Source organism: Desmodus rotundus, chromosome 1 (assembly GCF_022682495.2).
Source record: "Desmodus rotundus isolate HL8 chromosome 1, HLdesRot8A.1, whole genome shotgun sequence".
NCBI lineage: Eukaryota > Metazoa > Chordata > Mammalia > Chiroptera > Phyllostomidae > Desmodus > Desmodus rotundus.
Window position 1 is genome coordinate 88,305,022 of NC_071387.1, and position 24,825 is coordinate 88,329,846.

At 41.0% G+C, this 24,825-nt stretch overlaps 1 protein-coding gene across 1 annotated transcript in view; it reads right to left on the bottom strand.

Moving 5' to 3' along the window:
• The window catches only part of DNAH3 (dynein axonemal heavy chain 3), a 239,369-nt gene that overhangs the window by 11,800 nt on the left and 202,744 nt on the right, over nucleotides 1-24,825 (bottom strand). Inside the window, exons 52-55 of the mRNA XM_024560497.3 lie at nucleotides 19,570-21,711; nucleotides 14,928-15,153; nucleotides 3,198-3,442; nucleotides 1,564-1,680 (exon numbers count right to left, since the gene is read on the bottom strand). Of these exons, the coding sequence (XP_024416265.2) occupies nucleotides 1,564-1,680; nucleotides 3,198-3,442; nucleotides 14,928-15,153; nucleotides 19,570-21,711 (2,730 nt within the window). The remainder of the gene's footprint in view (nucleotides 1-1,563; nucleotides 1,681-3,197; nucleotides 3,443-14,927; nucleotides 15,154-19,569; nucleotides 21,712-24,825) is intronic.

Consider the following 24,825-nt stretch of genomic DNA (forward strand, 5'->3'; position numbering starts at 1 on the left):
GAAAAATCACCCACAGTAGAGAACCACTGCTCTTCAGCCTCAGTCTCATCAGTTGTGAAATGAGTTAACATGGAGCTCATAGATTGCTGTGAGACTTAATGTGCTCATCTGCTGTGGACAGAGAAAGGGTTCTACAGAATGTAACCTCACAGATGATCTGATAATAAATTCTAAACTGGGCAGGTCATGGCTTGTAGTCATATCACAGGCATATAACTTCTTTAGTAAAAGTTTTATCTTTGCCCTATGCAAGTTTTGTCCGTTGTTCCTGTGCATCTAGGTTAGCACACATTTGAAATGCTGCTTTTCAGACCCCTCAAGGGAAACTACCCTCAAGACAGCACATAATCTTAACTATTTTGTAATTTGATTCCCACCTTGCTTTCTCCCACCTCCGTGCAATCTTCCTCTCATTCTCTCCTTAATTTCAAATGCATAAAAGAGGCTGCAAAGTGTCATTCTGGAAAGCATTTTTCTCAGTCTGTTGAGATCTTGCTTCCAGGCATTTTCTGTTTGGCTCAATAACTTCTTATCAAATAATCAACAGGCCTCTACAGGTTTGTACATTTCTTATGTCAACAGACATAAGTTGTATAAGTATGTATAAAGTGCCTGCCACATGACTGGGGAGAGTATTCAAACTGCTTAACATATGGAGCTGAGGAAGAAATTTGTCTGAGGTCTTAAAGATGTAGGCTTTTCCCATTGAGCTGCATTTGACCTTTGGCCATGACATTCCATTCATTTAGCACATCACTATTTTATTCTTGAGGATAAAACCAACTTTTATGTATCTACATTATTCCATATTATATACTATGTGACTAATAAAAGGTTGCTGATTGGGTTGTGTTGATCACATTTCTTTAACACAAAACAGCAAGTTTTTATCTTAGGAACCCGCTGGGGATACTCTCTTTCCTCATCCCACTGACTATACCTCTTTTTTCTTTCACTTAGAAAACTCCTACTCATCCCTGAAAAATCTATCTTTATACCTTTACAAAGTTTTCTGTGATCATCTCCTGCCCCATAAATGAGACTTAATCACTGGGAGGACTTTCTACTTTATAAGTGTTTCTCTTGTTGAACTTATCACTGTATTGTCATTTAAAAAATATTTTTCTCTCTGTGAACCATTTGAGGGTAGGAATTATATCTTAATTTTCTTTTTTTATTTAAGAGTTTATTTTTTTAGAGATAGAAGAAGGGAAGGAGAAAGAGAGGGAGAGAAACATTAATGTGAAAGAGAAACATTGGTTGCTTCTAGTACGCACCCTAACAGAGGACCAAACCCACAACCCAGGCATGTGCCCTGACCTGGAATCAAACTGGTGACCTTTCATTTTGCAAGATGATGCTCAACAAACTGAGCCACACTGGTCAGTGCTCTTTTCTTTTCTTTCTTTTTCTAAAAATAATATCTAGCATGTTAATAGTTTTAGTAAGAGCTCAGAGTTTGCTGGAAGAATGAATGAGTGAATCAATGAATAGAGACGAGAGCAAAGGAACAGGAAGGTGGACATGGAGGTGCACAGTTGCAAAGGCTCCTCCCATAAATACCTGTCAGGTAGGTCAGAGCATCAAATGGCACCTCCTTGTAGTCATTCAGAAACATCTGGATCTGCCTCATACTAATCCTCAGGTCAGATTCATTGAATTCATAAGGAATATTCCAACCTGCATGAGTCAGAGAAGAAGAAGAGGCTTCATGGCTGAGACTCTTAATTTCCACTCAGACATGAGCTGGTGGAGTTAGACATCAACATGAGTTAAGAGCCTCTTTCAGCCACACAAATATAATTACTGCCAACATGTGAACCATCTGGCTTGAGAAAAGATCCGTTCTATGATCAATTTCCTTATGGATCTCTCCATTTGTTAAGGGAGATGTTAGTACCCTGGGATTTGTGAAATGAGAATTATTCATCCAGGCTGGAATACTGTGGTAATACACAGAGGTCCAAAAATAACATAAAGGCATAGCTACAGAACAGCATCTACAACTGGCCTGCTAAACTAAATTAGCTTTGAGACTCCCCCCCTGGTGCACATGAGAGGTCTGCATGGCCAGCCTTAACAAAACTACCACTTATATTTCCAACAGTATAATGATAAATGCCTAGGGGGTTGGACAAGTAACATAAGTGTGTGAACGGGGCCTGACATAAGTAAGCAGGGTTTGATGGGATCTGTACTCAACAGAGACCTTTCATTTCCTCCTAAACATTCATATTCAAGTTAAAAATTAAAAAAAAAAAAAGTAAAATTTGTGTTCTGTCAAACAAAACACAACCAGGCAGTTGGTTGCAAGCCCAGCTGTTGTATGGATGTGTGAAGATCTGGCATGGTGGGAGAGTGGTTATGGGAGGACCTGGGTGTGAAAGGTAGATACAGCAGAAGCGTCCTCCTTGGTTGTCTTGGTCTGGGCAGCTAACTGGGCTGGAGTGTGTAGGTAGAAGGAAAGGAAGAGGATGCTCAGAGAGAATCACCAAGAGGCAATTTGCCTCCTTATCTGAAAAGAACAGTTGAGAATACTCTGTAGTGGGTCATTTCAAGGCTGTTGAACAGAATCAAAGGCAGCCATGGGTGAGAGGAAATCCAACCTTAGCCCACAATGACATAGGATTTGTTTTTAGCAGTTTGATGATTTGGTCCAACCCAAGTATTAGGTTAGTATTTAATTAAGTTAGGCCATGGACTGGTAAGATAAAAAAAAATTTTTTTTCAGGAAGAAGTACAGACAAGTACGTCTCAGCTGTATTTCCTTCACTGTTATGCAGATATAAAGAGAGCTACCTAAAATGTTATAAATTACTTGATGACAACTCCATGGATAATGGCCATTGTGCCTAATATAGGCAAATACATGCCAAAGGGAAGGGCTTACAATTTTTCATTCTCACATTACTTCAATAATTAGGGGCTCTCTGATTTAGGAGCAACACCTCTTTTCTTGACAGTGACATTGACCTGGTTATAGGATTGCCAGATTTATTAAATAAAAATACAGGACACTCAGTAAAATTATACTTTCTAATAAACAAGTCATGTTTAGTATAAGTATGTCCCACAGATCACATGGAACATAATCCTACCATATTTTACTGGTAACCCATTCTGAGTATAACCTGAGCACACACCTGTACCTGTCTGTGACCTTCCCCAGGCAACCCAGGTGTGCTGTCATCGCTTACCCAGTGGTCCGAAGTTCCGCCTCTCTTGAACAATAGCATGGAAGAAACAAAGTCCAAACAACAGCTTTTGCCACATCACTGCCTTTGTGCAGCTTTGGAAGAACACAGGGTCCGAGATGGGGTCATTGAGGTAGGAGCGCAAAAGGTTGGCCCGGAGCCCTTTAGGAGGCTCATTGGTCATTTTGATCCCATTCTGGAGGATGCTGACCGGAAACTGCTCTGATGGATAGCTGGTTAGCCAGAGTCTGGAAGGACAACAAACACAACTACTTAGAGTAATGCAATAATTTGAATTGAAAAAACAATAACAAAAAATAATAGCTACCATTTATTAAGCACTACTAGATGCCAAACCCCATGCAAAGAATTTAATATGTCCCTTTATTTCCTTTTGTCCTCATAGCCACTCTCTGTAGAGAGGTTTGCTACCCCCTCTTACCATTGAGGAAATGGAGCTTGGAGATATCAAATGGGTTTTTCAAGTACACACCACTAGAAACAGCTGAACTGAGATTTGAACTCAGTGCTCCTGGACCTTAAAGCTGCTGTTAATCCCCACACCCCATCCTTCCCTGCTGGACTGGTCAAGTACTGTACACCACATCCCAGAAAAGGCAGAAGTGACCAAAACATTGATTCCAGCTTCCAGATATTTATAGCCTGGCTGCCAGGGGAAAAAATAGGGCCAGGCAAGGGAAAAAAGACAAGCAAATGGAATGCTATAGTACAGGCGTTATAAAACCAAGAGCATCAGGAGGAAGGGAAATAATGGGCTATTGGGGTTCATAGGAAGAGGAGATTTCGACTGGGGAGAGAATTTTGCAAACTATGGCCAGGGAGCTGAATCCATGGCCTATTTTTATTTACAAAAACTAGGGCCTGTTTTTGTAAATAAAGTTTTATGGGAACCTGGCTACACTGCTTCATTTACATATTATTTAAGGCTGCTTTGATGCAGAGTTGACTGGTTGCAACAGAGATGATATGGCTCACAAAGTCTGAAATATTTACTATCTAACTCTTTACAGAAGAAGTTTGCTGACCTCTAGTCATAGAGGAAATGGCATTTGAAAGAGGCCTTGACAATATGGAAGATTTCTTCCTTTAAAATATAAAAGCTCATCTATGCCCACAAAAAAGGCAACATATGAGGGGGGAAAGTCCAAAAAAAGGAATTTATTTTTTAAAAATCGTTTATTTATTCTTACATGTTTAAACTTCAGTCACATTCAAAGTACTCTCCATTCGATGCAATACACCTATTGAAACATTTTTACCACTGCTCAAAACAGTTTTTGAACTCATTGATTTTGATGTCTTTTAATGCTTCTGTCACTTTTTGTTTCACCTCTTCCACATTGGCAAAATGTTTCCTTTTGAGGACTTTTTTCATCTGGGGAAACAGAAAAAAGTTGCTAGGGGCGAGATTGGGCAAATATGGAGAGTAGGGATTAGGTTTTCATGCCATTTTGGGTCAAATCTGCTGAACATTCAGCGTGGTGTGGGCAGATGCACTCTTAAATCACCCATCATGAATTGGGCAAATGCGTCAAGAGTCTTCAAAAAAAATTTGCTGAAGGTGAACACAGCCTCTCATAGCAATGCCAGCTGGTACACTGATACAGATGGGTTCCTAGAACACTCACCTAGCAGGGGAAGACTGCACTACAGTGGCCTGCCTTCCAGAAGAAGATAATTCCATTTTTGGGGGGTCCCCCTCATATATAAAAGTATGTAGAAGAAAAAAACTATAATTTTAGAGGTAATATTTTGGCATATTTTCTTCCAGGTTTTTATTGATTTGTGTTTCTTACCCAAGCTCAAGTTACATGCACACCATGGAATCATGATTTGTTTCATTTTTGCAGGTTTTTGTTTGTAGGTTTTTTTTGCTAGACATCAGAGAGGTTTCCAACAGGTAGATTTGGGGATGGAAGATCATTAAAAACAGAGGACACAGGCTGAGCAACCACAGGAAAGAGAGAGAGGCAGGATGTGGTAAGGCTTGGTGGATCATCTATTGTGGTCTAGTCACAGGACTCAGAGGGGAAAGAAGAGGCCATAAACTGGTAATGTAAGCTTACACCATGAAAACCAATATAATGCTTTAACATATTTTTGAAGTAGTTCACAACTTTTAAAAATCTAGGACTTTCTTTTAAAATTCTATATTCCTTTCTCTCTTTAAGATAATCAGAAAGGCTGATCACTAGAGGCCTGCATCTGTGCATGGCACAGTAGCTGGTATTAAACAGTGATTGCTTTCCTCCACACAGCCTGTGCCTCTAGTTCACTGCAGTCCCCACCACTCCCTACTGTATCCGACTCTGAGGCTGACTGCTCAAGATGGCTGCTACTGTGCTGTGAAAAGTGGAATATTTCTTGTGTCTAGTTGTCCTCACTCATTTATGTTATATACTGGCTACTGTAAGCACTTAAGTTCATGACTTTTGGGTTAGGAACATATTATAGAAGGCCTTAAAGGTCAGCATGAATAATTTTTCCTTTATTGAGTATGTCATTGACAGTCAATGAATTAACTCACCATCCCAAATCAAATAGAATTCTTGAAACTAGTGGATCCCGCAAACCCTCACATGAATCTTACCTGAGTTTTGCATAAATAGAATCAACTATAGCCTAACCTGGCATTGTAAATAATCACCAAACACTTTCGTATTTTCAGGCAGACATAACTAAAATGAAAAATCCCACCAAGCTTTGTTGGCTAGAGCAAGAGTTGACAAAATTTTCCTATAAAGGATCAAATGGTAAATGTAAAAGCCTTAGCAGGCCGATAAAGCGGCTTCCGGCCAAGATGGAGGTGTAGGTAGACACACTGTGCCTCTTTGCACAACCAAAAGAAGGACAACAACAATTTAAAAACATAAAACAACCAGAACTGACAGAAAATCGAACTGTATGGAAGTCCGACAACCAAGGAGATAAAGAAGAAACATTCATCCTGACTGGTAGGAGGGGCGGAGACAGGCAGCCAGGAGCAGAGAAGACTCACAGCAAGGTGGTGGCTGGCAGACCCAGCAAGCTGACAGATTGCGAGGCAGGGCAGGCAAGGCTGCAGCTGGCTGGCAAGGCAGCAGCTGGTGGACCAGGTGACAGACCATACAACCCAGGGCTCCAGCGCTGGGAAATAAAGCCTCAAACCTCTGATTGAAAATACCCATGGGAGTGGAGGCGGCAGCAGGAGAAACTCCGAGCCTCACAGGAGAAGTCGTTGGAGAGACCCACAGGGGCCTAGAGCATGGGTCTCTAGGTGGGTGGGTCACAAGCTTACCCACTCGGGAATCAGCACCAGAGGGGACCAGTTTGATTGTGGGTAGGAGAGGGAGTGATTGAAATCCAGCAGAGAGTGGAGCAAGCGCCATTGTTTCCTCTCGGCCCCTCCCCCACATACAGTGTCACAGCATAGTGGCCAGCATTACCCTGCCCCAGTGAACACCTAAGGCTCTGCCCCCTTTCGTAACAGGCATGCCAAGATAAAAAAAAAAATGGCCCAAATGACAGAACACTTCAAAGCTCCAGAAAAAATTAAACTAAGCAGAAAACAGATAGCCAACCTATCAGATGCACAGTTCAAAACACTGGTAATCAGGAAGCTCACAAAATTGGTTGGATTTGGTCACAAATTAGATGAAAAAATGAAGACTATGCTAAGAGAGACAAAGGAAAATGTACAGGGAACCAATAGTGACGGGAAGGAAACTGGGACTCAAATCAACAGTGTGGACCAGAAGGAAGAAAGAAACATCCAACCAGAAAAGAATGAAGAAACACGAATTTGGAAAAATGAAGAGAGGCTTAGGAACCTCAGGGACATCTTGAAACGTTCCAATGTCTGAATTATAGGGGTACCAGAAGGAGAAGAGGAAGAGCAAGAGCAAGAAATAGAAAACTTATTTGCACAAATAATGAAGGAGGACTTCCCTAATATGGCAAAGGAAATAGACTTCCAGGAAGTCCAGGAAGCTCAGAAAGAAGCTGGACCCAAAGAGGAACACACCAAGGTACATCATAATTACATTACCCAAGATTAAAGAGAAGGAGAGAATCTTAGAAGCCTCAAGAGAAAAGGACACAGTTACCTACAAAGGAGTTCCCATAAAACTGTCAGCCGATTTCTCAAAAGAGACCTTACAGGCAAGAAGGAGCTGGAAAGAAGTATTCAAAGTCATGAAAGACAAGGACCTACATCCAAGATTACTGTATCCAGCAAAGCTATCATTTAGAATGGAAGGGCAGATAAAGTGCTTCTCAGATAAGGTCAAGTTAAAGGAGTTCATCATCACCAAGTCCTTATTATATGAAATGGTAAAGGGATTTATCTAACAAAAAGAAGATAAAGAATAAGAACAGTAAAAATGACAGAAAACTCACAGTTATTAACAACCACACCTAAAACCAAAAAAAAAAAAAAAAAAACTAAGCAAACAACTAGAACAGGAACAGAACCACAGAAATGGAGATCACATGGAAGGTTATCAAGAGGGGAGTGGGAGGGGGACAGACAGGGGAAGGGTACAGAGAATAAGTAGGATAAATGGTAGGTAGAAAATAGACAGGGGGAGGTTAGGAATAGTATAGGAAATGTAAAAGCCAAAGAACTTATATGTATGACCCATGGACATGAGCTGTAAGGGGGGAATGTGGGAGGGAGGGGGTGTGCATGATGGAGTGGAGTGAAGGGGGGGAAATGGGACAACTGTAATAGCATAATCAATAAATAAAGCATAATACACTGAAAAAAAAGCCTTAGTAGGCCATGTGGTTTCTGTCACAATTACTTGTAGCATGAAAGCAGTCACAGATAATATATAAGTGAGTACAGCTGTATTTCAATAAAACTGTATTTATGGACAATGAAATTTTAATTACATATAATTTTCATGTGTCATGAAATATCATTCTTCTTTTGATTTTATTCGAAATGTGAAAACTATTCTTAGTTTACAAGCCATACAAAAACAAGCGGTAGATATGTTCCAGCAGCCGTTGTTGGTTGACCCCTGCCTGGAATAAGAGAATCACTGAACATTTAAGTTAAAAGGGGCTTTGACGTCTGTCTAATTCAACTCATTACTCTGCAAATGCAAAACCCAAGTCCCAGTTACTAGGCTTTAAAGTTCACACACACAAAAAATAGCTGTTTCTAACATTGATTAAAATTCCATGGAGCCCCAGAAATATAGGCCAGAGCAAGGACAAAGGTGCCTAGACTACAGGTGAGATATTTTTAAAGAAAAATTATTTAATTAATTGATTAATTAATTAATTATTATTTATTTATTTAAATTATTTTATTGTTGTTCAATACAGTTGTCTGTATTTACCCTGTACCACTCCCCCCCACCAGCCATTGCCACCTCCATCCCCTGATTCTACATCCCTTTGGTTTTGTCCATGTATCCTTTATAGCTGTTCCTGAAAACCCTTCTGCTCTTTCCCCCCACTAGCCTCTCCCACCTCCCCTCTGGTTACTGTCAGATTGTTCTTAATTTTGATATCTCTGGTTATATTTTGCTTACTTGTTTGTTTTGTTGATTAAGTTCCACTTGAAGATGAGATCATGTGGTATTTGTTGTTCACCGTCTGGCTTACTTCACTTAGCATAATGTTCTCTGTTCCATCCATGCTGCCGCAAAGGGTAAGAGCTCCTTCTTTCATTCTGCTGTGTAGTATTCTATTGTGTAAATGTGCCATAGTTTTTTGATCCACTCATTTACTGATGGGCACTTAGGCTGCTTCTAGAACTTGGCTATTGTAATTTGTGCTGCTATGAACATTGGGGTGCATAGGTTCTTATGGATTGGTGTTTCAGGTTTCTTAGAAAATAATCGCAGGAGTGGAATTTCCAGGTCAAAGGCAGTTCCATTTTTAGTTTTCTGAGGAAATTCCATAGTGTTTTCCACAGTGGCCGCACCAGTCTGCAATCCCAGCAACAGTGCACTAGGGTTCTCTTTTCTCCAGAACCTCTCCATCACTTATTGTTTTTTGATTTGTTTATGATGGCCATTCTGACTGGTGTGAAGTGGTATCTCACTGTGGTTTTAATTTACATCTCTCTGATGGCTAGTGATGCTGAGCATCTTTTCATATGTCTCTGGGACCTCTATATGTCCTCCTTGGAGAAGTGTCTGTTCAGGTCTTTTGCCCATTTTTTAATTGGGTTGTTTGTCTTCCTGGAGTGGAGTCCTATGAATTATGTACATATTTTTGAGATCAAACCCTTGTCCGAGCTATCATTGGCAAATATGTTTTCCCATACATTTGGTTCTCTTTTCATTTTAATGCTATTTTATTTAGCTGTGCAGAAGATTTTTATTTTGATGAGTCCCATTTGTTTATTCTTTCCTTTATGTTTTTTGCCCTAGGGTACATATCAGTGAAAATATTACTCTGTAGAATATCTGAGATTTTCCTGCCTATGTTTTCCTTTAGGACTTTTATGGTGAAATGACTTATATTTAAGTCTTTTATCCACCCTGAATTTATTTCTGTGTATGATGTAAGTTGGTGATCGAGTTTCATTGTTTTGCATGTAGCTGTCCAGGTCTCCCAACACCATTTGTTGAAAAGGCTATTTTTACTCCATTTTATGCCCACTTTTGTTGAATATTAATTGACCATAGAGACTTGGGTTTATTTCTGGGCTCTCTATTCTGTTCTAGTGGTATGTGTGTCTGTTCTTATGCCAGTACCAGGCTGTTTGGATTACAGTGGCCTTGTAATACAGTTTGATATCAGGTATTGTGATCCCTCCTACTTTGCTCTTCTTTCTCAAAATTGCTGCAGCTATTCAGGGTCGTTTATGGTTCCATACAAATTTTCTAAATGTTTGTTCTATATCTGTGCAATATGTCATTGTTACTTTAATAGGGATTACATTGAATCTATAAATCGCTTTGGGTAGTATGGACATTTTGATGATGTTACTTCTTCCAATCCATGAGCATGGTACATGCTTCCATTTATTTGGATCTTCCTTAATTTCTTCAGTGTTGTGTAGTTTTCTGAGTACAGGTCTTTTAGCTCCTTGGTTAGATTTATTCCTAGGTACTTGATTTTTCTTGTTGCTATATCAAATGGGATTTTTTTCCTGATTTCTGTTTCTGCAGTTTCGTTGTTGGTGTACAAGAATGCCTTTGATTTCTGAATATTGACTCGCATCCTGCTGTTTTGCCAAATTCAGTTATTAGGTTGAATACTTTTTTGGTGTAGTCTACAGGATTTTCTATGTACACTATCATGTCATCTGCAAACAATGACAGTTTTGCTTCCTCCTTTCCAGTTTGGGTGCCTTTTCTCTTCTTTCTTTCTTTCTTTCTTTCTTTCTTTCTTTCTTTCTTTCTTTCTTTCTTTCTTTCTTCTTTCTTTCTTTTTTATTTGTCTGTCTGATTGCTATGGCTAGGACTTCCGATATTATGTTGAATAGGAATGATGAAAGCAGACATCTTTGTCTGTTCCTAATCTTAGTTTTTAAACTAAGCTTTTAGTTTTGGAAAGCTTTTATTTTTTGCCCATTGAGTTGATGTTGGCTGTAGATCTCTCATATATGGCCTTTATTATGTTGAGGCATGCTCCTTCTATTCCCACTTTACTGAGTGATTTTATCATAAATCACTATACATTATCAAATGCTTTTTCCACATCTGTTGATATGATCATATGATTTTTGTCTTTCCTTTATTTATGTGATGTATTACATTTATTGCTTTGCAAATATTGTACCATCTTTGCATCCCTGGGATGAATCCCACTTGATCATGGTGTATGATCTTTTTAATGTATTGCTGGATGCAGTTTGTCAACATTTTGTTGAGGATTTTAGTATCTATGTTCATCAGTGATATTAGTCTGAAGTTTTCTTTCTTTGTTATGTCTTTATCTGGTTTCGGGATTAGGATGACGCTGGCTTCATAAAAAGAGTTTGGGAGTCTTCCATCTTCTTGGATTTTTTTGAATAATCTGTGAAGGATAGGGGTTAGCTTTTCCTTAAATGCTTTATAAAATTCTCCTGTGAAACCATCCAATCCAGGGCTTTTGTGTGTCAGGAGTTATTTAATTACTGCTTCAATTTTGTCAGCTGTTATTGTTCTGTTCAGGGTTTCTGCTTCTTCTTCATTGAGTTTTAGAGAATTATATTTTTCTAGAAATGTGTCCATTTCACCTGTGTTTTCAAATTTCTTGGCATACAGTTCATCGTAGAATTTCTTACAATCCTTTGTATTTCTGTGGTATCTCTTGTAATCTCTCCTTTTTCATTTCTGATTGTGTTTATTTGGGTCCTCTCTCCTTTTTTCTTGATGAGTCTTCTTAAAGGCTTGTTGATTTTATTTATCTTTCAAAGAATAAGCTCCTGGATTTATTGATCCTTAGGGCTGTGCTTTCAGTTTCTATGTCATTTAATTCTGCTCTGATCTTTGTTATTTCCTTCTTTCTACTTGCTCCGGGCTGTCTTTTTTGTTGTTCCTCCAGTTCTTTTAGCTGCAGGGTAGGTTATTTATTTGATGTTTCCTTTTTTATTTTTTTTAACATTTTTAATGTTGTTCAAGTATAATTTTCTGCCTTTTCCTCTGACCCTTCCCCACCACCCTACCCCTCCCACCTCATTCCCCTGTTTCCTTCCCCCTTGTTATTGTCTATGTGTCATTTATAATGGTTCCTGTAAGCCCTTCCCTGTATCGCTATGAACTTCCCTCTCACGATGGCCTTCACTGTGTCCCATAAGTTTTGGATTGTTTTGAGTTCATTTTCATTTGTTTCCAGAAGCTTTTTGATTTCTTCCTTGATGTCATTCTTGATCCGTTCATTGTTTAATAGCATGCTATTCAATCTCCATGAGTTTGAGTGTTTTTCAGTTTTTTTCTTGAGACTGGTTTCTATTTTCAGTCCCCTGTGGTCAGAGAAAATGCTTGATATGATTTCAGTTTTGAGATATAGTGAGATTAATTTATAGAAAATAGGTGAGATATGCGACAGAATACAGTTAACCACAACAATAATAAAGTTCCGGAAGACAGTGAAATGTGCTAAGATCCGGGAGGGGTGCTGTGTAGTATTTACAATTGCATGGAAAAGCAATTATTTACAATAGCAGTGGAGCAACAATCATATGGCAGCACCTATGTGATCTGAATACCAAGAGTGTGAAGTATAGAACCTAGAGTAGTGTGCTTTGGAACACAAGTGAAGTGAAAGAAGGAAAATTAAGAATACACTATGAAAGAGAGAACAAGGAAAACCAGCAAAACAGTGCAATTAAACAAATAAAATGAAGAAAACTAAACAGAAAGAAGAGAAATTAAATAATACTAATAAAATAAAAGAGGTAAAATCATGAAAAATAATAATAATACAAATAAACAATAACATGCAAATTCTCTGGAATAGCAGAGTGATATTTTTCTCAGTTTCTCAATTGTTGGGATTAGCCTTGTAACCCCTCTTTGGGTCTGACTCTGGTTCTTTCATGGCTCCAGGTCTTATTGTCTCACTTGGGGAAAAAAAAAAAAAACAGTAAAAGAAAATAAAAGGAAAAATATATATATAAAGTATAGGAGACCGTTCTGCATGGTGTGGGCCCAGCTCCCACTCTGAAAGGCCACTGGAAAGTGAGGTCTAGCACATAGGATCCACGCCCATGGATAGGTTCTCCCGTGGGGATTCAGGCCTGCATTGTACCTAGGCCACTTTGAGACTTGCTTTTTGCTAAAACTCCCTCACCCTGAATTGAGGCAGCAAACATTTACTGCATATCTTTACAGTAACTTCCTAAAATCTATGCTAAACCTTCCAAGGACTAGTGTAACCAGTTCAACCACTTTTCCCTTTATATTTGCAAATATCCTTCCTTTTTCATGTAATTAGCAACATCCTCTCCTTTGTTTTCTGTAAAAGGTAACCATATAAAGGGAACCTGTGCATAGTAAATGAAGACCATCCTCAATGTAACGTGCCCAGAAAAGCAATAAAAGACTGTCAAGGCAAGGATCTGGGTGTTCTTCTCTTGAGAGAATGGCTGAGGTACTCCAAGGTGCTCTCCTCTTGAGAGAGTGGCCGTGATGTCCCTTTTCCTCCATAGGACTTAGTGGTCCGTGTGAATTTGTCTCTTCTCAGCCACAATGCTGTGGACCCCGCAGGCCGGTGTCCACTTCAATATAGAAAAGCCTTCTGCTCACTTTAAACTGGCAAAGTGAGTTCTCCTGGTCTTCCTGGCTGCAGCAGGCTAAGGGGGTTTAGGTTTTACTTTTCTGCCTTCCTATAGTTTTGTGAGGGCTGGGGCCAGTTTTGGGCCGCACTATTCACACAGTTGTCCAGCCTCTAGCCCAGTTCCTCAGTTTGCTGTTGGCCCCCAGTGCCCTTCTGCACCAAGCCTATGCCTTCAGTCCACCAGTTGTGCTGTTCCTGAGGTGCACCAATTAGGGGCAACTCATACACCACCTTCTTGCTCTTTGCTGTCCTAGGTGCTAGGCACTCTCAAAGTCTCTTCAGGGTATTTGAGCTCCCTCACTGAGTTAAGTCTTTCTGGGGACTGCTAACTTCCTGAGCTCTACTGCTCTCCTCTGTGGGGGGTGCTTCCTATTTCCAACTTGCCAGTCAGTCCTGAGGAGCAGGGGCAGGGGTGCCACAGTGGTTGAGGTGGCGGGGGTAGGCACAAATCTCTGCAGCGGCCTTGCAGGCATGCCCTGGCCTCCACAGCTGAGGTGGGGGTGCATGGGCTTGGCTGTGGCTCCAGTGTCAGAGGTGGGAGCTCAGCTGAGGCAGAGGTGGCTGAGGTGGGGGACACAGCCACTGCAGCCACGGGGGCAGGCACACTTCGAGGAGGCAGTGCCAGTGAGAAATTATTTTTTTAATCAAATTTGCTGATATTTAATATACCTTCCCAGACACATTTCCTATCATATACCCTCAACAGCTTCTCACAGAATGTGCCCCAGAGTCATAGTATAACTTCTCAGTGTTTCCTTAATATGCATCTTTGCTTTTGCAAATGCTGTCTCCTCTGCTGGAATGTCCTTCCTGGCAAACTCCTACTATCTTTCAAAATCCCAGGTAAATGTCAGTTCTCCAGGTCTTCCCCGACTTGCCCTTTCCTTTTCTGTGCTCCATGCTTCTTCTTAGAACAGGAGCATTATTCACCTGTGGGATGCCTTCTGCTAGACTGAGAGCTCCTGTAACATAGGAGCCCCAAACTGGGGAGCCACTTAAGTGTACATGATGTTCCAAGAAAAACCACCCGATAGACTAGCTGATGTGGACATGCTGTTTATTACTCACATTATAGTGGAGTACACTGACAGTGGCAGGTCACTGCAAGAGAGACTGCACCTCCTCCTGTCTGAGGCTCATTATAAGGTGTCCTAGACAAAGGTAGCAAAGGTCCAGGTTGAACAAACCTAAGTGTGGCCCAAAGCTACATTGCAACAGTGTAGAGGTGCAGAAGAAAAAGGTCAAGGAGCAGTCACAGGGCAAGAAGCCGCTCCCCAAAGGAGATAAGGAGGGAGTTACAATCCACTCCCAAAACAATACACATTCCTTCTGGCCAGGGACCCCCTGGCCAGTCCTCACCATGGGTAGTGGGAGAGCCATGAATTGACCCCACACTGCTTAAGGGCAGAACTCTGTCATATTCATCTTTGCCTTCCCTGCTACCAACATGTTTGGGGCTCCAGCTGGGGCCCAGAGACAGGCAGAGGTGGGGTAGCATCTCACCTGAATCTGATGTTGGTGCTGTCAGGAACAATCACCTCTTCACAGATCTTCTCCAGAGGAGGCATCCAGCTTGTGGCCAGATGGCAGTTCTGTAAGACCACCCAGGTGCCTTCTCTGATGGCAGTGTTGATCATTTTGGCTGCAATAGGGCCTTGGCCTTGGCCAAGGGATATGATCTGTGTTTTGGCACCTCCCATGCCAAGATCTTCAGCAAACTTCAGCAAGCCTGAGACCAGAAAGAAAAGGGTCCTTTAAAAGAGAACAAGCCAGCTTAGACCACATTAACAATAACATCACAAAAGGAGGGGTTACATTACAATTCTGGACTCAGAAAGAAACTCACTGGCTTCTGTTAATTACAAAATAAGCAAGTCTCTGGGGAAGCTTTAGACTTTTGATAAGATGGATAATGCAGATACTATTGATTCCTCTTTTGCTCTGAATGCACAGACATTCTTGATTTCAAAAAAAATTACACAAACAAAAAAAAATCATAGTTTGAAAGAAAGAGAAATTCCCATGTCCCAAAAATAAAAAGGGAAATCAAAACTAGAGAGATGAGCACAGAACCAAAGAACTGGGGACTGGGTTTTTAGATATTTATTTTATTAGGAAAAAGAGTGTTTGTACAGTGAAATTTCAAGTAAGTCTCTTTCACTTTTCTCTCTCTCAGAGGCAACAACATTACAAGGTTTTGTCAATCCTACCAGAGATATTTTATGCATTTAAATCATGCATACATACTCTTCTACTTACATGAATTGTAGAATAATACATTTACTTTTTTCACTTAGAATTTTCCACATTAGTACATTTGTTTATTTATTTATTTATTTAAAATTTTAAATTATTTTATTGTTGTTCAGTTACAGTTGTCTTCATTTTCTCCCCACCTCTCTACCCCACCCCAGCCCAACCCACCTCCCTCCCCTGCTTCCACCCTCCCCTTTGGTTTTGTCCATGTGTCCTTTATAGTAGTTCCTTAAAACCCTTCTCTCCATCAATACATTTGTAAAGGCCTTATTCTTTTTTGTGGTTACATAGTATTTCACCATTGGTAAAATACCATACTTTATTTAACCAGTTTGAAAGTTGGAGTTTGTCTATGGGAGATGGACATAACAACTTTGCACTCAAAAGAGATGGGATTCTGGAACTAAGAGTTTTTTAAAAATAAAGTTAGGATTCTCAAAGGACTTCTGGCCTTTATATTGAGAAGGCCAGAAATCTGGTCACTGACTCAAGAAGCAATGTGAAAGCTTGTCTATCCTAGATAGAAAACTTGTAGCCTGGATGGAAAAAATTAAAACTCTCCAGTGAGAAATCAATACTCAGCCTATGCCAAATGCAATGAGGGGTACGACTTTACCTGTGTGTGGGATTACCAAACTGAGAGCTTTCCCTTATAAAATTGATTCAGAACTTGAAACCTTGGGGCACTGTTGTTTGCAAATATAAAATTGTTCTGTTAAGGTACTCCTAAACCCAAGGTATTTGACAATCTCACAAAATAACACGAGCTTTCTGATTGTCAATTCACAATAAACAATTACCAAGTACGTGAGAAAATACATCACTATTAGGGATAGTCAACACATACAACAAACAGGAGGACCCAAAGATTACATCTGGTCTCTGTTGTGGGCTGAACTCTGACCCCTCCAAATCTGTATCTTGAAGTCCCAATTCCCAGGACCTCAGAATGTGACTATTTGTAGATAGGGTCTTTAAAGAGGTAGTTAAATTAAAATGAGGTCATTAGGGTATGTCCTCATCCAATATGACTGATGTCATAAGGAAAGGAGATTAGGACACTCATTGAGACCATGTGAAAACACAGAAAGAAGATAGCCATGAACAAGCCAAGGAGAGAGGCCTCAGAAGAAATCAACCCTACTAACGCCTTAAATTTGCACTTCTAATCTCCAGAATTGGGAGAAAATACATTTCTGTTAAGCCACCAGTCTTTGTTATTTGTTGTGGAAGCCCTAGCAAATTAATATATCCTCTGAAAAACAGCATAAAAAAACACATCTGAAAAATCATTAAAGAAGGAACATAGAGCTGATATAATTCAGTTCTATGAAAAAATACATGGATTTAAAATAAAATAAATAAAACTTTGAGAAATGAAAAACATTGTTACTTAAGTCAAAAACAGCAGGTTAGATAACAGACAAAGAGAGAATTAGTGGCCCTGGCCAGTGTGGCTCAGTTGGTTGGGCGTCATCCTTTAAACAGAAAAGTTGTGGGTTTGATCCCTGGTCAGGGTACATGCCTAGGTTGTGGCTTCAGTCCCCAAATGGGATGTGTACGAGAGTCAACCAAGATGTTTCTCATTTGCATATGTTTCTCTCCCTCTCTTTCTCCCTCCCTTCTCCTCTCTCTAAAATCGATAAGCATGTCCTTGAGTGAGGATAAAAACGAGAATCAGTACAGTCTGCCAATAAGGATCCATCTAGTAGTAATAGGCACCCCAGTACCCTGGTTGTGGCCTCCAAATACCATGAACTGCTAAGAGAACTGGAGTTCCTTGCAGAAATGTTTGTACAAAGTGAGCCTGGAATATATAGACTCTCTATAGCAAGGAAGCTATCAAAAATTAAAAATTACTAGGGTTATATGAGAAGGATATAGGCATGAAGGTGCTCGCACAGGCCAGTGATTGAATAATTTGAGCATCAGAAAGAACACTGATGGCAGTAGATTAAAATACCACCATATTTGAAACATATTAAAAAATATCTTATTGCTTAACTAACTTTGGAAGTTAATAGGACTCGAACTCCTTATTCAGAAAGCTGATAAATAAAGAGAATGAACCAAGCACCTTTTCAGCCTGTTCTTTTTAAACTATATTCAGAGTTGACAAAGGAAAATTCCTGTATTTTTTTAAAATGCTTTATAGGACAGTTTCAGCTAATAAATGTGGAAAGAATGACAGGATTAAAATATCACCATTTTGCAGCCTTTAATGAAATAATGGATCTGGGCAATGATTTTCTAAGGCCACTAGAACCATTAGGTCAGTGGTTCCAATATTGGATGCACATTGGAATTACCTGAAAAGCTTCATAAAACACAATGCCTGGGTCTTACTCACAAAGATTTTAATTTAATTGGTCAAGGGTGTGGCCTAGGCATGGAGATTTTTCTTTAAACGCCCCAGGTGATTCCCATGTGCAGTGAAGACTGAGAACTGTTACATTAAGTGAAAGGCTGATGGGAAACTTTATAAGGGAGGTGGTGGAGGAGTCAGAAGTTGGGTCAGGAGACAATGCTTGAGCCCACTGATCTATCTTAATCAGAAAAATAAGGACAACCAGACAGTGTGTGCCTCTTGACCTATAGTTTCCTAAGTTATTCATGCTGAATCTGATCAAGCCTCTAGTACAGGGGAAAGGAATATGCGCTTGTTTACCTCTGCCAGCACACCATCAATTCACAGACCGTGTTCTGACCTTTTCCCCATTTCTATTCTTTACCTATCCTGGTTTCTGCTACTTTCTCTTACTTAAATCTGCCACATAAAGGACATATAGAAAAAAAGCAAAGGTAAAACATAGGGATCATACATCGATCTTTGGCAATAACATTTTGGTATAGGAACCTGGAAAGGGTACCAATTCATATCAGCTGCCTCCTCTGACTTCCTTTGAGGGGCAGGGTGCTGGCTTTCTATCTGGGTCAGAATACATGTCAAACTACTCAGCTTTCACAGGAGAACATGTCAACCTTGTCATTTGCATTTCTGGTACTCTTTCTTCATTCAGCAATAAAGAAAAGTAAAGCTTTGAGATAGTCCAACACAACAGAAAACTAATCTATTCCTGTCAACAACTCATACCCTTTAATAAGTACAAATGATTTCCGAAAGATACACAAACTAGTCATAGTAGTTACTTCTGGGAACATTAGGAGAAAGATGTACCTTTCACTCTATATGAGAAGTTCCCAACCTCAGCACTACTGACATTTTGGGCTGAATAATCCTTTGTTGTGGGGGCTGTCCTATGTATTGTGTGATGCTTAGCAGCATCCTTTGCCTCTATCTACTAGATGCCAGTAGTACCCCCTAGTTGTGACATCAAAAGTATTTCCCTACTTTGTCAAATGTCCCTTGAGGGGGCAAAATAGCCCTGGTTGAGCTACAATCCTATACCTTTCGGCATTGTTTAATTTTTTTATTATTACTCACAGTATTAATTATTCAAAAATTCAAAAATTAAAAGAAGAGAGAAGAGCCTAGCTGAAAAAAGTGATAGAAAAAATGATTTAAGACACAGGTGACAAACTGGCAGCCAGGCTAAATCTAGCCCCAGGTTGGCCCTCATACAATTTTTAAGAAAAAATATGAATGAGTTTTCAAGATGTAAAAATGGGTGATTTCTGTATTTCTTGTTTCTCTTGAAAAATTAGATGATATGGTTTACAGATGATGCCACAATCGTGGGCATTGACTAGCAGTTGGCCCCTTCTGGTGGGAAAAAAATCTTTAGTAGCCCAACCCTATCTTGGCCTATTAACAGCTCAGCCTTCAAAGTCATCTGATTTTGAGACTCCTGCTACAAGGGACATGCTATTTGTCATTCATTCATGTTCTGGGCTCTTTATGTCCTTCACACAACATTTTGACCCTTACCCGCCATTGGATCTGCACCAGGAGACAACACAAAAATCAATGGTGTACAACAACTGGAGTCATTGTAGGAACCCTGGAGGTCAAATGTAGGGGCTTCAATATACATATTGCCCATGTGCTCAGCAATGAACTCTCGGATGGCTGGAATCATCTTGTCAGGCCGCAAACATCGGAGGATCACCATCCTCTCCAACCCTTGAAGGAAGTTCCAAGACCCAGGGAACTTCTCTTCATGAGGCCAGACTGCATCATAGATGAGCTTCCATTCATTAGCATTTTGTTCAAAATGTTCCATCAAGCCTTTCAGTTTTGGCAATGTGGATGCGCGAACCACTTCCGCCCATGCCTTTTCAGACAGCCATTCAGTAACTGGATTGGGGAAGGGGTTGTCCAGGGCAATGCCCCCAGTTAGAAGAAAGTACCAAACTTCTTCATTAATTTGTTTTTTCTCTTTCAAGATGCCAATGGTCAGGAGGAGGGAGAAAAGCAGCTTGTCCTTCTCGAATAGAGAACGGCAGACATTGTTGTAGATACTGAGGGTGAAATACTCAATGATGTACTCAATGCGCAGTTCCAGCTCATCAGTCTTCCTGCTGTGGGCCAGGGAGTGCACATAGAGGTTTATGAACCATGCCAGGGAGTACTGGTACATCGGCTCAATGTTGGCCAGGTCAGAGATACAAAAGAAGATGGTGGCAGAGTGGATAGCCACTGGCTTATAGCCCATCCGAGTCTCGTCAATCTGTGTTTCTGTCACTGAAGCAACTTCCTGTTTCTCAGAGATTTCTTCAGACAGTTCTTTGGAGGAGGACAAAACTTTGACAGCTGTCTCATCCTCAAGGATGTTGCCCTCTGACAAGGAGAGGACCTCTAAGATCTTATCTTCAATTTCTTTTAGCTGTTTCTTGTTCTTGGCACTTTCTACAATCAACTTGTTCTTTTTTTCTTCCAGTTCTGGCTTCTCCTTGGCAGCTACAATGCCAAGGAGTTGATCTTGGAGACCTAAGGGAGTGATCATGAAGTTGAGGAGGCAGACTTTCACGGCGACTTCAGGGATGTAATGTGGGTTTCTCAAACGGGTGGTGATGTATAACTTAAAATCCTTGGAATATTCAATGATGTTTTCACCCAGCCTCATGTACTCAACCCCTTGCTGTTTGAATGTGGACTTGAGCAAGATGGGTTCAATAAAGGCATCCAGCTCTTCTCCAACATTTTCTAGTAAGACGGGGGTGCCAAACTGCAGAGCGTTTTCCAGCGTTCTCACATAGTTGGCATCTGAGAACCTGGTGACCGACAGCCTATTCACTTTCTCCATGTTCTTGATCCACTTATTGGCCTGCCCCTGAGGGTCAATCATCAAGGTCCAGCGTCTGGAATTGGACACAATGATGCCATTGTCAATGGAGAAGGAGTCGACTGGCAGCCCAGCAATCTGCCAGGCACGGATTTTTATGGGATCCCCTAATGTGTTGCTGAGACTGAAGTCACTGGAGCCAGGGATGTGCTTATCAATACATTGGGCCAACCACTGCTTTTGGCACTTGGCCCGATAATCCACGGTAAAGGCCCCCAGGTAAGCCACAGTCCCTGAGGACAATAACATATCCCCTGTTAGATTATTGTAGCGGATCCCCAGCTGCCGGGCCGCTTCTGTCCATCGGTCCTTTTCTCCTCCAAGACCACTGATCAGCTTTTCTGCCCTGATCAGCTTTTGGGAGCAGATATCGATGTTTTCTTCCAAGGTCTTTTTCTTGGTATTCATCTCTTCAAAGTCATCATTCAGGGCCTGGAGGCGGTCTTCCACCAGCTTCAGCTCTGCTTGTTTCTGGTTCAGTTTCTGCATCTGTGTGTTCAACTTTCCCTCAGCTTCCTTCAGCCGCTCCCGCTTGGGAGCTACCACTTTGGTCACGCGGTCATACACTTCCATGGCCCTCACCCACTTGCACAGACCCTCACAGGCAGATGATACATTTTTAATGGCAGCTGGCTGGAAATCTGGGTGGTCAATAAACCTCTCTCGGATCCGTTTCATGATCACTAGGGGGATGTTGTCTTTGTCATATGCCTTAAGACTCTCCAAGAATTTCAGATCTCCAAGAATCTTTCTTGATACTCCCCAGTAATCTTCTATCATTTTACCTGTTTGGGATGAGAAACAGAGATAAAACTATTATTAAGACTTTCTGGTTGAGACTTAAGGCCTTGCAGTGACTACTCCTCAGATCTGGGGGGGGGGGGGAAATCTAACTCCTACAGAGGACTTTAAGGTCAGAGAAAATACTCTGTATAATACCATAATGATAGACATCTGTCATATATTTGTCCAAGTCCATAGAATCCCAAGAGCAGAATGTCATGTAAATATGGACTTTGGGTGATTACAATGTGTTAGTGTAGGTTCAATTGTAACAAATATACCACTGTGGTAGGGGATGTTGGTAATGGGGGGGCTGTGCATGTGTGGGGGCAGGGGAATATGGGATATCTCTTTCATGTGAACCTAAAGCTGCTTTAAAAATATAAAATCTAAATTAAAAAAAGAAAAGTCTGAACTCCTCACTATGGTTTGGGAGGCCTACCGACCTCACCCACCTCCTCTTTGCCTGCTCGCTGGACTTTAGTCATGAAGGACATTCCTTCAACTCCTCTATGATCCCAAGTGCTTCCCTACCATGAGCTGGAAATGGCATCTCACTGGCTCCTGGCCATACTTTAGGTTCATTTTTAAAGCCACCCCTCCATAGAGAGGTTTCCCTAGATGTCCCTCACTAAGGTGGGCCCCTCTATAGCTCCCCCAACATTTGTTCCATGTCAACTGCCAAAACATCCATTCCCTTTATAGATTTATTGCAATCTGTGGGGGTTTTTTGTTTACTTTTTATTGTTGGCCTCTCCCTCAAAGCTGTGAGCTCCTGCTGTGTTTCCTATACTCTGGCATAGTGCCTGAAATTCAGTTATCTATAAGTATGTGTTGAATGAATGTTGGCCCTTATCCCAGTCATAGATGGAGAGGGCAAAGGAGCTATGGGCAAGTTTTTTGAATTATTTTTTTAAACATTGATGTGTGAGAGATACATTGATCAGTTGCCTTTTGCATGCCCCCAACTGGGGACCTGGCCTGCAACCCAGGCATGTACCCTGACTGGAGATCGAATTGGCTACCCCCCAGTTCATAGGCCAGCACTCAATCCACTGAGCCAGACAGCCAGGGCTTGAGTATTCTTTTTCAAGTCTGGGAGGTAGGTTGGATGGAACCCAAACAGTCCTGTTTATGAGTGAGTGGAGAGGCACAAGAGAAATCAAGGGTGGGGAAAGATGCTTGCAGGTGGACAGAGGCCACCATGGCCTACCCAGAAATGGAGCAGGGCCCCATTCTCTCTAGCACCCAACATCATGCTGACCAAACCTAACTGAGTGAGTCCCAACCTCATCCCAGGGCAGCACTCCTTTTAAATGTTGACTTGTTGAAAAACGGTTGGGGGCCTTCTTGGTTCATGGCACTGTGAGTGTTTGCCAAGTCTGGTACATCAAAAAAAGTAGTATTTGAGATATAATGTTAAGTACAACAGGTCAAATGTGTCCTTTTCCTAATGTAAGCACAGAAGTCAAACAAATATTTCCCATGAAGGTGTTTGTTTACCTTCAGGAAAATGATCTGCTTCTTTTAAATTCAAGATGCCCAAAATGAATCAATTGCTCTTTTGTTGCATCCCAATATACTAGTTAAATTCTGCAGGGTGAGTGAAAAATATACACAATTTGCTTTATTTTTGAACTAGAAAGGCAAATGATGGGTCCTATGAGGATTATCAATGAACCAAGAAGAGAACTGACTCTTGGGACCTGGCCATGATTTGTGTACCATTCTCAACCCTGGCTGCATTTTCAGACAATCCAGGTATTTAAAAAAGTACTAATTAATGCTCATAAATGTCCCAGACCAATGGAATAAGGATCTCTGTGAGAGGGAGGGCAAGGGGCACGGGGCTTCTGCATTCTTTATGCTCCCAAGTGATTGTAGGTATGGCCAGAGTAGAGAAGTGCTGTCTGGATGATTCTTGCTCAGACCCACTTAACACACCTCATCTACTCCCCTAAAGGATTCTCCTGTAAAGTTCACACTCTTTTCATCCATTCCCAACCCATTCTAAATCTTCTTCATGTGGTTTTTGGTCTGAAAGCAGCCAGGGAGGAGGGAATTCTAACCAGTAGAAAGAAGCAGCCAAAATTCTTGTTCAATTCCAAGACACCTATCTTGATACAAGATCCTACATTTAATTCAGATTTTTAAGGAGAATGAATACTCACCTATTAATGTTTCTAGGCTCAATTACATAAGGAGCTTTCCTCTCTCCTCTATTCCCTCCTTCCCAGAAATCTTGTCTCCCTCCCCCTGCCCCCATTCTGCCTCTGCCTCCCTCTGCTTTATCTCTCTCCCATGAATTATTCTCTACTAGCTCATGTTGCACCACACCTCACCTCTCTTTCTCTCTGGTATGTCTTTGTCTTGTCTCTCTCTTCTTCCCACTTGCTTTATGTTTGTGTATCTCTGTGTCTCTGTATCTCTTGGTCTGTCTCCCTTTCTCTTTCACCGTCAGCCTTTGTGTCTCTGTTTTTGTCTGTTTCTCTCCATACCCTTCATATCTTTCTCCTGTTTCTCTATCACTGTGTGCATAAGTGTCTCCCTCCTCATTTTCTCTCTGTGTGTCCCTCTGTCTCTCTCCCCCTTCTAATTTCTTTCTTTCTCTCCTGATCTCTCTCTCTGTTCATTGTATCTGTGTGTTTATGTGCATGTGCGCACACATGCATGTATGTCTGTCTGCAATGTATGTGTCTGTGTGTGCACACGTGTTTATTTGCATGTACATATGTGTATGCATCTAGGTGTCTTGGTCTCCATTTCCTTCTCAGTATAAATCTCTGTTGCTCTTTCTTTGTCTCATTTTCTTTCTTTCTCTGGTTATCTCTCTGTCTGTCTGTCTGTAGCTCTTTCTGTTTCTCTCTCTCCCTCTGACCCACACACTACTCTTTGTGTGCTTCCTCCACATCAGCCCCTTTGTTTCCATGACCTTCATTTTAGTAATGACTTGCAGGCAGGGGCCTTGACTCAGACACCTGCATTTTCCTGACTCATTGAGAGGAGAGTGGATGGTGAAGAAACTCAAGAGAGCTCTTCAGTCCTCATGCACATCCTTTCTCATTTCCTCTAAGATTCCGGGGACTGCCTGCAGGCCTAGAGTGGAGTAGAGGTCA